Source organism: Euleptes europaea, chromosome 13, assembly GCF_029931775.1.
Source record: "Euleptes europaea isolate rEulEur1 chromosome 13, rEulEur1.hap1, whole genome shotgun sequence".
In the NCBI taxonomy this organism is placed as follows: Eukaryota; Metazoa; Chordata; class Lepidosauria; order Squamata; family Sphaerodactylidae; genus Euleptes; species Euleptes europaea.
The window spans coordinates 4,670,654-4,685,716 of NC_079324.1; the positions used below are offsets into that span (position 1 = coordinate 4,670,654).

At 45.4% G+C, this 15,063-nt stretch overlaps 1 protein-coding gene across 1 annotated transcript in view; it reads right to left on the bottom strand.

Annotated features, from left to right (window-relative positions):
* Positions 1-6,216: 6,216 nt before the first annotated feature.
* AMOT (angiomotin) overlaps positions 6,217-15,063 on the bottom strand; it is an 87,275-nt gene continuing 78,428 nt past the window's right edge. Inside the window, exons 10-12 of the mRNA XM_056859557.1 lie at positions 13,611-13,843; positions 9,339-9,566; positions 6,217-6,344 (exon numbers count right to left, since the gene is read on the bottom strand). Of these exons, the coding sequence (XP_056715535.1) occupies positions 6,244-6,344; positions 9,339-9,566; positions 13,611-13,843 (562 nt within the window). The 3' untranslated portion in view covers positions 6,217-6,243. The remainder of the gene's footprint in view (positions 6,345-9,338; positions 9,567-13,610; positions 13,844-15,063) is intronic.

A 15,063-nucleotide genomic window follows, 5' to 3' on the forward strand; every position in this document is an offset into this window, starting at 1 on the left:
AATGATGTTATAAATATCCAAATGGCCCTTGACGGAAAAAAGGTTCCCCACCCCTGCTCTACTCGACTGTGAGAGAGAACAGCACAAACCACCAGCAAACTTTTGACCTATGAGCAATAGCCGGCTTTCAGGGTGAAACTGGTGAACGAAAGGAAGAGAACCCAGCCAAAGCCATGGCTGCCCCCTGCTTCTCATGCTCTGCTCTGACCTTGCTTCTACCTAGAATCCTCATGCTCTGATGTGACTTTGCTTCCAACTAGAATCCTCCAAAGGAACCATCAGCCTTGGTGCTGGAATGCAACAGCGTAGCTCTGGAAGGTAAAAAAACCTCCTTGGTTTTACAAAGTTTACTGGATTTTTCCAGGTTTGGCTCCAGGAAATTAAAAGGCCTACATTTTGCCCCAGGTTTGCAAGAAAACATTGAAGATGATTGGCTTTGTACAATTGTACATTTCATCCCATGGGAAAGGAGATAGTGATTAGAATACACAAACAGAACCCACACAAACTATCTACTTAATTCAGCTGTACGTAATAGACACAAGCCCTTCTCTGGTTTTATGTATGTGGCACTAATAGTTCCCATACAGGGAGAGTGTATGCTGCATGATCTTCTCAGTAGGTCTAATCACCCTTATTTCAAATGGGCAATGCACATATCCAGCCACAGTATGCGCTATCTCAAACCTAGATTTTTGAGGGTATGTGTTGGTACAAACTAAAGGTGCAAAATATGTATATTGCTCTCCTGGTACATGAGTCAGAAATGAAAAGCCTGAAAAGAACTAAGCAAAGAGAATGCTTTTGTGGGTCAGTACAGCCCCCCTTGGGGGGGGGGAATACTACAGGCAGATGTTTTCTCAACATCACATGGCTTGAATTAAAATGGGACTAATGGGGAAGACATTTTGCCTAACAATGGCTACTGACTTGTCCAGCTGGTTTTGGCACTGTGGGTTTCTTTTCTTCAACTCCAGCTTTGGCCACAGCCCCAGTAATGGCAAGCTAGCCATTATAGGCATTTCCTTCTCCAGCATGTTCAGCGCATGTACTTTTAAAATGTATTTATACAGAAATGCTTCTGAACATGTAGAGATGCTCTGATGCTTTCCTGCACCTGATCCTTGTCCAAATGATTTTGAAGAATGCAATGGAAGGACTAGATGAGTGAAATAGTACCATTTCAGCAAAAGAGAAGAGTTACAACTTGCTTTGTGATGTGCCATAAATTCATTTCAACTGAAGGTCTCCAACCAATTATCTGTCTTGCTTGGGAGAGTTACCATGGGGGACCCATCCATTCGTTAATCCATTCCTCTGTTGAGGGTGTTGAAGATCATATCTCTCGAAAATCCAATCGTATGGGTTTGTGTAACATTAAACGGGTCTGGTGGCACCTTAAATCCTTTAAGAGCTAGTGTAGTGTAGTTGAGAACGATGGGCTCTAATCTGGAAAACCGGGTTTGATTCCCCACTCCTCCACGAACCGGGTTGGTTTCCCCACTCCTACACACAAAGCCAGGGGGGTGACCTTGGGCTAATCACAGCTCTCTTAGAGCTCTCTCAGCCCCACCTGCCTCACAAGGTGTCTGTTGTGGGGAGAGGAAGGGAAGGAGATTGTAAGTCAGTTTGATTCTCCTTAAAAGGTAGAGAACATTGGCATATAAAAACTCTTCAAAAAATGATTCCAGCACAAGTTTCTGTGGATCAGAGCTCACTTTGAAAGGTGCATTGAATCTATATGCTTTCATATTCACAACAGAAAGGTGGTGGTGATGTCTCCTTTTGTAGTCAGGCTGACTTGCTGGGTCTGGGGTGTCCTGAGCATGTTGTCTATTTGTTCTGCCTTTCCTTCCGTTTCTCATGTTCCCAAGCCTGCCACTGCATTCGGCATTTTTTTTTTCATGACTTCAACTAGGGTAGTGAGCCCCCACCCCCCAATTTACTATCAGAGGCTGATTTCAGGGACTTTGTTAGTCCCTGAAAGTTGAGCAGGATGGGGTGGGGGAGAGAAAATTCTGCACTACTATCAGCTAGGTGTATGGCTCTCGGGCATCTGTATTTCAAACTGATGAGGGCTGAAGGCCCAGCAAATCTGGCTTTGGCCCTCGCCACTAACAAGGCCTGGAGATGCAAGAAGGGCTCTAAACTGGAATTGCTCAGCTCACGATCACTGGTACTTAAACATATTGTTAAGAGACTGACTTTAGAAGCTTTTAATAAGCCACTTCCCAGAATGCTATTGAAAAGGGGCATAGAGATGAATACACAAAAATGCAACGCCAAGGACGCCCCCCCCACACGTTAATCTTCATCAGAGAGGCCCAAAAGTTAGCCCCTTTGCCAGTGCTTTTTAGCTGTAGATGATGCCATGGTAGACTCCCACAGCACGCATATCCACAGGCCTGATTTTCTAGGAACACCAATTTCTTGAGGTGTAGAATAAAGTGGATATGACCATCTCCTTTCTCAGTACTCACCCAACAACTCTCTTTCCCCTTGCAGTGATACAAAGAGAAGGTACAATATACAATTTAAAGATGAGTGAACCAATTTTAGAAATGCTTTTCATCAATTGCCAACGTGGTCACTCAGAACACAAAACACACAACCCACCAGGAAAACATAAATCCACATAGATTTGGTTTTAATACTTTATATAGAAAAAGGCAACATTGCTACAATATCTAAAAGCTGTTAACTAGAAAGTTCCTTTTCTTTCAAGCTAGGCTCTTGTATTTTGGACTTTAAAAGATAAGCAGCATATATTGGTCCCTTCCTTCTGTAGCTCTACCTTACTGGACGCAATTTATCAAATGTTAATTGAACCTAGAGTCATTGTTTCATATATATATATGAAAAAAAACTGACTATGCCATCTATGGAGCTGGTCTTTCATTCGCCAGAAACAAAGGTGTGATGGTTCCAATGTGCTGTTAACTGTTTTGGATCCCCAATTGTGTTTCATGATAACCATTTCTGTTTTCTGGCCCCTGTCAGAAACGATAAGGAAAAAGTCCCCCAAAGACTCTTGGTGCGTACTTGTGGACAAGAGGGCTCCTCTTCCCTTACTTCAGGCCTGACTACCTCACCTTGTGATCCAGCCAGCAGCATCCAGATGGCTTTAATTCAGGGTGTAGAGTAGCATTGGGTCTAGGACCTGCCCTTTCTGAAGGATGCTTCAAGGAGAAGTGGAACCCCCAGCTGAAGAGTAGCACTGTGCAGGAACAGCAGAACTGTAGGACCTGTGGCTTCCCTAGAGTTGAGCTGAAGTCTGGCAGAGGAGAGCGGCCTCTGGGCACACAGTTTCTGCAGGGCAGCCAGGTAACAATCAGGAGGCCATGCTCCTGCTGCAGTCCTGAGCGTCCCGCCTCAACTCTGACTTTCTCCTACTGTGAGGTAAATTGCAAAAGCAACTTGCTTCAGCAGGTGACGGGGCTGGGAGGATGACAGGAAGGGGAGCAGGAGAAGTTGCAGCTGCCAGTCATTTGGCTCTTGCAGAGCTCCAAGAAAGAGGAGGGTTCTTTCTGGTCATAACCTTGAAATCTTAGGGGGCAACATTTGGCCCACGCAGAAAACAAAGTGAACTTTTAAGAACCCAGGGGTATAATCATGGTACAGAAACAAGGATCCTGCAGTCTCCTGAAAGTTGGTTCCATTTGATCATATGAAATCAACTCATAGCAAGGGAGGCATACTGCAGCCCATTCCCTATCCCAGTGGTTAAGGCAGGGGTTGAAGTGACCACCAATTTTCTCAGAATCCCAGAAAACCCAGCAGCTGATGATTCTTTGGTGGTGGGCTGCTACTAAAGGCAGAGAAGCCCTGTGATAAACACACATCTGGAAATGCCCAGTTAGGGGCACTGAACATAGCAGGGGAAGAAAGTGTGTGTTAGCAGTTACTGACAAATACAGACCTAACACCATCCTAGGAGTTAACATCTTTGCAGAAAGAAATGTATTTTCTATACAGTACAGTTACAATGATGAGGTTTATATTCTAGACGTAAAACACAAGTTCCTATACAGGTTCAAGGAATGAATATATAGAGGCACCAAGCAAAGACATTCAATCTGTCTGGAACACTGCAACATTCCCCTAGCTGGTCAGTCACTTCACTTCAGGGCTGTCCCTAGTGAAGTGGAGTTGCAGTCAAGACACTGGAGTGTTTGAGAAGAAGATAAGCCGAAAATCCATCCATTTTCTTGTAGGAAAGAACTACAGAGTTTCCCCAAGACCATCTACAGCTTTGCTTCTATTACATGAGTTCAGTTAAACCCTTAAAGTTTGGTTCAAGCAGGAAAGTCATCATAGTTTTATATTTGTCTCACTTCCAATACAAAGCAGCTTTACAAAGGGGGGGGGGAGTGTGCAGTTTGACAAGTATCTGCATTTCCTTTCTAGACAAATGGACCAAAAGTTGTGTGTGACCCTAATATATGTGGTTATCTTAAGTTCTCTCAATTTGCATGAGGAAAAACGTTTTTACCTAATTGACAAGCATGGATAGGGGCTCTCCAGGTACCCTCCAGAGTGCGTGGGAGACGGGAAACAAAGCTTCTTGAGAACCTCTCCCCCTCTCCCCTTTTAATTTAGGGAGGAACCTGAAACCACAGAGAATTTCATCTGTGTCCTTTCTGGAGGTAAATAAATCTTCACAGTACTACTCTTAGCATACTTGACAACTTATTTCAATGGAAGGAAATTATCCAGAAGCTTAAAAGGCCTCCTTTGCTTCTTGTGGTCCTGTGTGATGCTAAGAGCCTTCCATGCAACATACCCTTCTGTGAAGAGGACGCTAACCGTGCTTCTGTCTCTTAGAAGCTCCAGGATTGATGCAAAGAGAAGGAGGGGGAAACTCGCCTCAAAATGCCGAAAAGGTTAAGCTCACACTTCACATTTTGTTTCAAGGTTCCGTCTGTGGCTCCTGAATATAAAAAACTGGCTTCTTTTTTGCTTGCTATAAGGGGGAGAGAGAGACAGAACTAACAGGAAGGAACGTCACGAACCATTTAAACGGTTAATTTCAATGTTGTGCACTGAAGAGAATAATTTTTCTTTTTTTGAATCTCAACATAAACTGTTGGCCCAATGCTGCAATATTTATGCTGGCTCCCAGAGACAGAAAAATGGAAGTTACCACATGTGTGACATTTCCAACGTAAACAATAGTTTTCAATCAATTTGTGCCAAAGAAAAAAAGCATTTTAGGAAAATGTAAAATTGGCAACCTGGAGATTTTCTTTATTACTTAAAAAACTGACCCCAGTGTCACTATTACCTTGAGTAAGGCATTAAATTCTTATTAATATACAAGTATCAGGAGGAAAGTTGCTGTCCTGGAATGAGGTGGTGACAGTCTAACAAGGCACTTTGGAAGTCTGGAAAATACAATGTAGAAAAATCTTCACTCTGGGTCATGTGAAGACTCAAGCATCAGCTACGGAAAAATTCCAAGGCCCTGCTGGGCCTTGACACACGGCCACCAATGGAATGCAAGGGGCAGAGAACAGAACTACAAGCAAAACAAGCTGACATTGCTTGTTCGGTGAAACCCTGAAGGGAAAAAAAACATCTTAACATATATGAAAATGGCAAACTCCCTTCATCTCAAGGTATCTGACAGAAATAGAAGAAAATAGAGAAGTGCGGACACATTGTGAAAACGCAACATTTTCTCCGTCCTGGAATGTTAAGTGAAAACAGACACACTCTCACAAGGAAAGGAGAGTTTCCTTACATCTCTTGGAGGTTCATGTATTGATTCTTAGGAATATCTGAATATTCAGGACACTTAATTGACAACAAAAAAATTACAGCACCGTGATATTGTATGGCCACCGAAAAACCTGGTGTCAGGCTTTGTAAAGGCATGTAGACTTCAATGCCTAACCGTGATTTTTTCTTTTCTTTTTTTAAATACAAGTTTTTTAAAAAAATACTGACATTAAAAAAAATAGTGCATTTAAGACCTTGATTTTATCCAGATGCTACCAGATCCAGTATTTTTGTTTAAAAAGATGGTTGGGGAAAATAATCTTCTCCAAAAGACCAAATCTACCTTAACATTTTGGAACAAATTTTAAGTTAACCTGTCCATTCTTTAGCGAGTGTATACTGTGGCATACAACTGTACATTCCTTTATGAATCAGCTATTACAATTTGCTAATTTTTTAAAAAGTCCGGGGGGAGAGGGGGAGAGGCTGATTCTTGCTCTTTCGCTCCAGCTTTGCATTTTTTCAGATAAGATACTCCACCATTTCTGCATCGTTGAGGTCCTGCCCCAAAGTTTGAATGGGGGTTTTTCTTTCCAGAGTGCTGGAATGGAAAACTGAGCCATCTATAAATGAGGACACAAATGAAAGAAGCTGTGAGAGCTTACAAAGTGGGCGAAAAGGCCCCAGTAACAAAATCTTCAGCTTTTATATCCAAGTAGCAAAATGCCTGTATTTAGGATGGGAAGAGACGGAGTGGCAGGAAGGCACATGTGCTGCAAGACCCTCCTCAGGGGAGGGGGAGGCACTCAGAGATACATTAATCCACTCTCTTTGAGCACCAGGCCATCCAGCACCGTAGGCAAAGGGCAGGGCCAGCACAAGGCTTTCTTTTCCCCACAGGATCAATGGCAACCACGCACTTAAATGAGAGAAAGGGATCGTCCAGTGGGGACACCACCAGTGAGCACTAGGCTTCCAGTAACTGCAATTGCCTCTGCTACCAAGACTGCGCCTACTAGCATGATCACACCACGGTGGGTTCTGTTTCTTCTCATGCTAAAGTGTGACAGAGCATCTGGATCTGTCTTTTATCTCAAAAGCTGGCCAGTGGCTCTTTGTCCAGTACCAGCCTTAGCCAGAAAGGTATTTAAGTTAGGGCACTGCTCACCAGCATTGTTCTGGTTTAAAGTTAGCCAGTTTTTGCACTGATTTCAATGAGATTTTGAGCAGTTAGCAAATGGCCCTGGCGTGTACATGCTGAAAGTGCAACAACATTCTACCTCTGCATGCACTGAAAATTTGTTGACAGGGGCTATGCCAGTACTTGCACGACTAGATCTGCTCATGCATTCTGTCCACTGCAGAAAAGGGCAGTGAATACATCATGTGAACCTTCACGTGCATTAAGTACCAGTTCACAGTAAACCATCCAAAAGTGTTGTAGAGGTAGGTGCATGCCCACAGCTTGCTCCACTGCTTGTAGAAAGTACACGCCAAATATGTGCATAACAGTTAAACCCCCATCACATATCTATATATCTATATATCTATATATATCTATATATCTATATCTATATCTATATCTATATATCATATCATATCATATCATATCATACCTGGCGCAGTTACACGCATACACCCCAATTCACCTGATCTCCCTGAACCTGGAAAAAGATAGTGGGAGTCAGGTGTATGCACTGGCTTTTGCGTGACAGTGAATTCTGAGCCTAGTTAAGGTTGCTCCTCTGCCCCCCCATGTGAAGATGACCTCCCACTAGGGAATTATGATCTACACATTATATGCCAGTTTGTCAAAGGCACCAATAAACATTTCTGTATGGTGGCACTTCTGTGTGTGTGTGAGCATATTTTGAACTATGTGGAGCTGTACATTTTTGGCAGCTGCTAGCAGTGACGTACAGACTTTCCACACAACTTAGGCAATCCACATAGTAAATATGTCTGTCTATCACACATTGGCCTTGACCTGGATAGCCCAGGCTAGCCTGATCTTGTCAGATCTCAGAAACTAGGCAGGGTCGGGCCTGGTCAGTATTTGGATGGGACCCCATCAAGGAAATCCAGGGCCGCTACACAGAGGCAGGCAATGAATGCCAGCCACTTTTATTGAAAACCCTAGAGGGTCAGCAGTTATTTAAAAACTAATAATAATAATAATAATTTACAGCCACTGGCATAGGGCAACTTTTCCCAACAGCTTCCATGCCGCTGGTGCCATGTGGAACATCCCAGCCTTCCCTCTGCAGATTGTCTCCAAGAGACGTAGGAAACATCATGCTGGGATAAGGAGCTAAATATCTATGCTCCTACTCTGCACTGATCTCCCCCATACTACCTCCCAGCTCCACTTCCCCTGAAACCAATTTATTTATTTAGACATTTATACCCAGCCTTTCTCCCAAAGTGGCTGACATCCCTGTTTTCCCCTCCTCCATTGCATCCTTACAAAAGCAATGTTATGAGGTGCGTGAGGCTGAGAGTGAGCAGCTGGCCCAAGGGCACCCAGTGAGTTTCCAATGCCATCGCGGGGATTCGAACTTAGGGGACTCCTAGGTTTTAGTCCAACACTCTAATCTCTATATAACGCTGTCCTTGACCTATGAAACAGAAGCTGTTTTAGCCATTTGCCTGCCTGCTCATGCACACTTAAATCATAAAGATGTGAGTGCACATTGAAGCTGCTTAGCACTGTAGCAAATAAGGAAGCAAAGGTCTACTGGGGGACAGCTTAGCAGTAGTGTTGACTTATTTGCCACCTGGGTGCTCACGGCCTGCTCTAGACGAACACATCGTTGTATGAGAGAACTGGGACTCATTCAGATTGCAGGTGGGGGATTTGCAGGATTCAGTGCTACCCAAAAAAACCCCTACATTCTGACACAATGAAAATAAGCAAGTCAGAATGGTAGGCTGGAACTCTTCTCCCCAACAATTAGTTTCCTAGGTTCACCAATGCAACTTTTTTAACTGTGGGGAAGGGGGGAAAAATAATTTAATCATGCAATCCCCCACTTGCAGTCTGAAGCCATTCAATCCAGAAAGTTGGCTGCTATATGATGTCATGCTTCTCTAAACCTGGCCTCCGTCATAGTTGCTTTCCATAGACTCTTTAAAAACAAAACAACACTCCACAGAACCAGTGTGGTGTGGTGGTGACAGAGTTAGAGCAAGATCAGGGAGATCCAGGTTTGAATCCCCGCTAGTGCCATAGAAGCTCGGTGGGTGGCCTTGGGCCAGTCACACTTTTAGCCTAACCTACCTCACAGGGTTGTTGTGAGGATAAAGTGGAGGAGATGAGAATGGTGTAAGCTGCTTTGGGTCCCCACTGGGAAGAAAGGCTGGGTATAAACAAATGGAACAATAAAATAAAATAAAATAATGTTCACCACCAGAACTGACCCAGAATCAGGACATGACTTGTACATCCCTGCTCTTAAGTGGCCTTGGTAGGTATGTTTAGCATCTCTTGTTAGGGCTGCATGCTAACACATAAGTGGGATGCACAACTCAAAGCTCATCCGACTGTTCTATGCCCCAAAAAGATTGGCCTGCCCCCAATTGTTCAGAAATCCCCAGAACAGAAACCCCCAAGTTACCTGCTTTCTCTGCAGTGTAGGACAGACTCATAGCAGGGAGCCTCCCCTGCGCAGGAGGTGTAGCAGCAGAAACAGGGATCTTGTTCTGTTCACTGCCACGATCTGTCTGTGTGCTACAGTCTCGGCTGCCGGTTTTTGAATGCGAAGAGAGTAGCGGTGTAGAAGGAAGAATAGGTGAGGGGGTTGAAGGGATGGATTCCGAGCGGCATTCTGTTCCCAGCAGAACACCTGAGGGAGGATCAGAGAGAGGACAAGATTGCAAGACTGGTACCCGACACCTGAACACCCCACCTTGGTTCAGGCAGCTTCACTTTTTAGCCAGCCCCCACCCCCATGATGATAGCCCCTCACACCTATATAGCCAACACCTATGAACCATTCAGAAGTAGGCTTGTGCATATTGATAAACTCGCACTGAAAATTAACCCGAAATTAGCCATTTTGGTAAATTTCCAGTTCAGGTTTACCAAATGCACAAACCTGGGGAGAAAGCTAAAGCCGAATAGGCAATTCCCCAAAAAACTGAATAATTATTCTGTTTTTTTGGGTCCTGGGGGGCATGTTTCGAGGTACAGCCCCCAAATTCACAGCATAGCTTGAAGGGACTCCCCTTGCATGACCCCCAAAATTTGGTGAAGATTGGGTCAGGGGGTCCGATTTTATGGGGTCCGGAAGGGGTCGCCCCCCCTCCATAGAGAAACATTGCAATATTTGTCTGTGGAGGAGGGGGGCGATCCCTTCTGGACCCCATAAAATCAGACCCCCTGACCCAATTTGCTTAAAAGATGGCATTCTAATTACAACCTACTACACACACACACACGCACACAATTCTCAATTGTGAGTTGGCCCATTATGGTGTTATACAGTGACCAACAATGACCCCAGATTCACAGGTCCTCCAAAAGAGTTGAGCCAAAAGACAGCTCAGGAAAAAGAGAACCAGAGGAAAAACAGGAAAAAGGAGGAAGGGTAGAGGGAAAGAAGAGGAAGGAATAGAAAGGGGAAGCAACAGGAAGTGAGAAGGAAAAGGGAGAAGGGAGGGAGGGAGGCCAGCTGATATACAGAACTGTTGCTGCCTCAACCATAAGCCAGGGCACATATCTCATTGTTCCACCAGGCTGGGGCCAGAGCCAAGAATGCCCTGGCCCTGTTTGAGGATAGCCAGGTAGTTCTGGGGCCAGGGACTACTAGTAAGTTGTTTTCTCAAGAGCATAAAGCTCTCTGGGGGAATATCAGGAGAGGCGGTCCTGTAGGTACAATGATTCCAGACCATTTAGGGCTTTAAAGGTAAGTACCAAAACCTTCAACTTGAGATGGTACTCAAGTCTGGAGCCAGTGTAGCTGGAGGAGCACAGGTTGTGTATGTGCTCTCCATGGGGTCCCTGTAAGGACCCGTGCTGCTGCATTCTCGATCAGTTGAAGTTTCCAGGGCAACCTCAAGGGCAGCCCCACAGAGAATAAGTTACAGTAGTCCAGCCTAGAGGTGACCATTGCATGCATCACTGTGGCCAAGTCAGTGCAGGACAGGTGGCCAGCTGCTGGGCTTGGCGGAGGTGGAAAAATGCCATCCTAGCCGTATTTGTTATCTGGGCCTCCAATTACATCCAAGATCATACCCAAACTCTTGATGGTGGGAGCTGGTACTAGCTGCACTCTGCCCAAAGTGGGAAGCTGAAACCCCTGATCTGGGCCACCTCGACCCAGCCACAGGATCTCCATCCTCAATGGGTTCAGTTTCAGGTGGCTCTGCTTCAACCACCGCCTCTAGGCACCAGGCCAGACCTTCTGGGACAGAGTCCAGAGTCCATCAACATACACTGCTGGATGTCATCTGTATTGATGACAACCTAGCCTGAAACTCCTGACTAGCTGAGAAAGGGGGTACATACAGATGTTAAAGAGCACAGGGAAGATAGGCCCCTGCGAGACACCACGCACCAAAGGGTGCCGTGGTGAGATCCTCTTCCCTAGCACCACCCTCTGACCCCAACCCTGCAAGACTGTTCCACCTAATCTAATGTCAGTGAGGTGGTAGGTCAACAGATTGTGGTAAACTGTGTCAAACACTACTGAGAGGTCAGTGGTTAGTACTGACCTATATGCCCTGACCTGGATGGCCCAAGCTAGCCCATTCTCATCAGATCTCGGAAGCTAAGAAGGGTTGGCTCTGGGTTAGTACTTGGCTGGAAGACCACCAAAGAAGTCCAGAGTTGCTATGCAGAGGCAGGCAATGGCAAAACCACCTCTGAAACATCTCTTGCCTTGAAAATCCTATGAGAGGTCGCTAGAAGTTGTCTGTGACTTGAAGGCACTTTCCATCTCACTGACCTATGTAATATGCAAAGTGGCCAACCTTGGCAATATCTCACACATCACAACATCTGTTTAAAACTCCACTGCTTGTCAGCAGTCCACAAATTTTGGCTGCTCTTGGTAACCAAGTTGACACCATCAGTAGCCCAAGTGAGGCATCTTTTGCTGTACTATATGTCAAACTGCAAGCAGAGACTGAATACCTGAACTCTTTCCCATCAGAACCACACGCTCAGGTCCTCCAGCATACAGAGGACTAGCAGGCCATGGAGAATGTACCCATGGATAGCTTTTCTCCTGGATACACTAGGTTTATATGTGCCTGCAGGTTATTTAAAAAAAATAGGTATATCTATATCTTTAAACTGTTATTTTTAGATTCTTTCCCCAAGAGTAAATAGGCACAATTTGGGTCAACAGGGAAAGGCAGGCAACAAAGAACAGGGATCTGCTGATGACAGCTGAGAGTGGCATGCAGTCACAAGACTGGCCTGGACAACAGGAAATCTGACTTATATGGTTATTGTCTGAGGGAAATGGGCATTCAAGGATGACTCTTGTGTGGGGTGGGAAGGAGGGAAGCTTGCTTTAGTTTACGGCCTTTCCTAGGCTGCTCAGCTGTTGTAAGAGTGTCTGACAGAGCAGGAAGGGCGCTCTGACGCTCTGAGTCGGTCACCTGAGGTTGCATCAAGCCAGCCTCCCAGTTCCTGTTGAGTTCTTCTTCCCCCTCTAGCCTGACCCAAAGGGCTGTTTACACCATTCCGTCAAACCCCAAGACGAATAAATTAGGAAAATTAAATAAAATTGTGCAAGTTTGCATGGATTGCATGGTTTGTAACAGAAGTGTAATCTCATGGTTAAATAATTTGCACAGAAATCTAGCTGCCTTTGACTTCTTCAATAACCTCAGGTGATCCCCAAAATTATTAGCCAAATGGGTGTTGTGCTTGATACCTGTTTTTCCAAGAGCAGAGGGGCACAGCCCTGGCAATCTGAAGCTCAATTTCTGCAACTTGTACCAGTTATGCAAATGAGCACCATCTCTTTTTCACAGGATTCAGCCTGCTTGTGGTAGCCATGGTGACAGGCAAAGAGCCATACTGGGCAGCAGCGTGGCCACCCTTTGATCACTAGGGTCCCGCTCAACTCTTCACATTGCCTGGTGAAATCCGAGCATTGCCCACATCATGCGCGCCTTCACCCAGAAAGATGCTTTAAAACAAGCTAATACATAAAAAGCAGAGACTTTTTTTCTCTGCCACCAAATCACACTCACACACACAACCCTCCATCTATCCAAACAACAACGTCTGAGACTATCTATCTGGTAAAAAAGGTAAAGGTAAAGGTCCCCTGTGCAAGCACCAGGTCATTCCTGACCCATGGGGTGACGTCATATCCCGACGTTTACTAGGCAGACTTTGTTTACGGGGTGGTTGCCAGTGCCTTTCCCAGTCATCCTCCCTTTACCCCCACTAAGCTGGGTCCTTATTTTACTGACCTCGGAAGGATGGAAGGCTGAGTCAACCTTGAGCCAGCTATCATCTGGATCGAACTCAGGTCGTGAGCAGAGCTTGGACTGCAGTACTGAAGCTTACCACTCTGCGCCACGGGGCTCTTATATCTATCTGGTACATTTCCTCAAAAAAGATCAGGGTGGCGGCCTACATGGTTTTCCTTTCCCCATTTTATACTTTCAGCTACCCATGAGGAGGTGAGGTAGGAAGAGAGTGACTGGCATGGAGCAAGTGGAGTTTTGAACCTGGGCCTCCCAGACTCGGATCCAGTGCTCTTCACCACTGCACTGCATGGCGGCTACCTAACATGTCAGTCATCTGTCACACAGCCTTGTTTTCAACTCGCTAATGGATGCCATGAAGTCACTTGTGCGAGGCTATATCCCAGCTGGGATCAGAACTCTGCTCCAAGTTCACCAACTGACCACAAACAAAGTACCTAAGCTGCCTTTCCAGCTCTTGTCCTCCCTCTTCTCTTCCAGAATGGGGGTGCTGCTCAGTGTAGAGGAGTGGGAGAGCAAGCCAGAGCCTGTGTTGGAGATCGACATCAGGGACTTGGCTGGTCTCATGGAAGACAGCTGATCGGTCTTGCTGGCCTCCTTCCGAGATCGTTGTTGGAGGACTTTAATCATGGCGTCCTTCTCAATGATCTGAGCATGGAGAGTCTTGATCCTAAGAAGAGACAAAGGGTAGTATTCTGCAACATTGTTACTGCCCTCTTTCCAGACAGCCAGGGGGGAATGGTGCAAAAAGAGGTTGCAGGCCAGAGTACAGGATGCTTCCTGGCCTGGCACCTGTGAAAGGCAGCTCAGAACCACGTTCTCAAGAAGAGGAGCACCCTGACTCATTACTTTAGGCAACGACAGCCACAGCTTCCGAGCAACATGTTTCTGAAACTCAATGGCCTTCCCATTAAGTGGGGAAAAGACAAATGGGAGGAAAAAGGTACAGACTTGGACAGAACCATATGTTTATTGGGATAATTCCTTACATTAGAGGTTCCCAAACTTTTTGAGTCATGAAGCACTTTTCAGGAGAGAAATTCGTCATAGAGCGCTAATTTTCACCCAGCACCTATACACTAAACTGAACGACAGTAGTATTTTTCTTTCCAGTCTCTTCATGGAGCACTAGGAGATGTTTCGCAGAGCACCAAGTGCTCCACGAAGCACAGTTTGGGAACCTCTGCCTTACATAATACCTAACCCTGCAACAGGAATGCAGGTGGGCAATATTTCGATCTGGTCCAAATTATCATCTTAATTTGGTGCTGGAGAAACATGATGCTTATAAAACAACAGGAATGCGCAAACTGGAGAGAAAGGCAAACTGAGAACTGAACAAGGACTCTTCTCCAGAAGATGAAAAAGGCTCTGGGTAATAAAAATGACAAGAAAGAAAAATCCCACGCCTCACAACTTGCCAGATATTGGAGCCTCTTTCCATGCAACACCCCTGCTGCCATTAGTTTTCAGAGGGTAGCAGTGCTGGTCTGCAGTAGAACAGACAGATTCATGTCCAGTAGTACCTTAGAGATCAGCAAGATTTTTGGTCAAAAAGCTCCAAGCTTTGACTCTCGAAAGCTTATGCCCTGAAAATCTTGCTGGTCTCTAATGTGCTGCTGGACCTGAACCTAGTTGTTCATGCTGCCATTGTCATTTTTGGAAGAAAGGGGAGATAAATACATCTTTGTGATGGAAAAAGATTCAAGCTGCTAAATTTCTGCCTGACCCACAATTCTTTAAGGTTTGGGAACTCTGCCGGGAATCAGGCTGGCAACCCCAATCTAAACAGACAACAGGGCAACTAAGCATCTGTGCACACAATGCCAAACTAAAGTATGGCATTCCCACAGCCAGGTGAGGCAGGGGTGATCTCCATAGATGGCTACC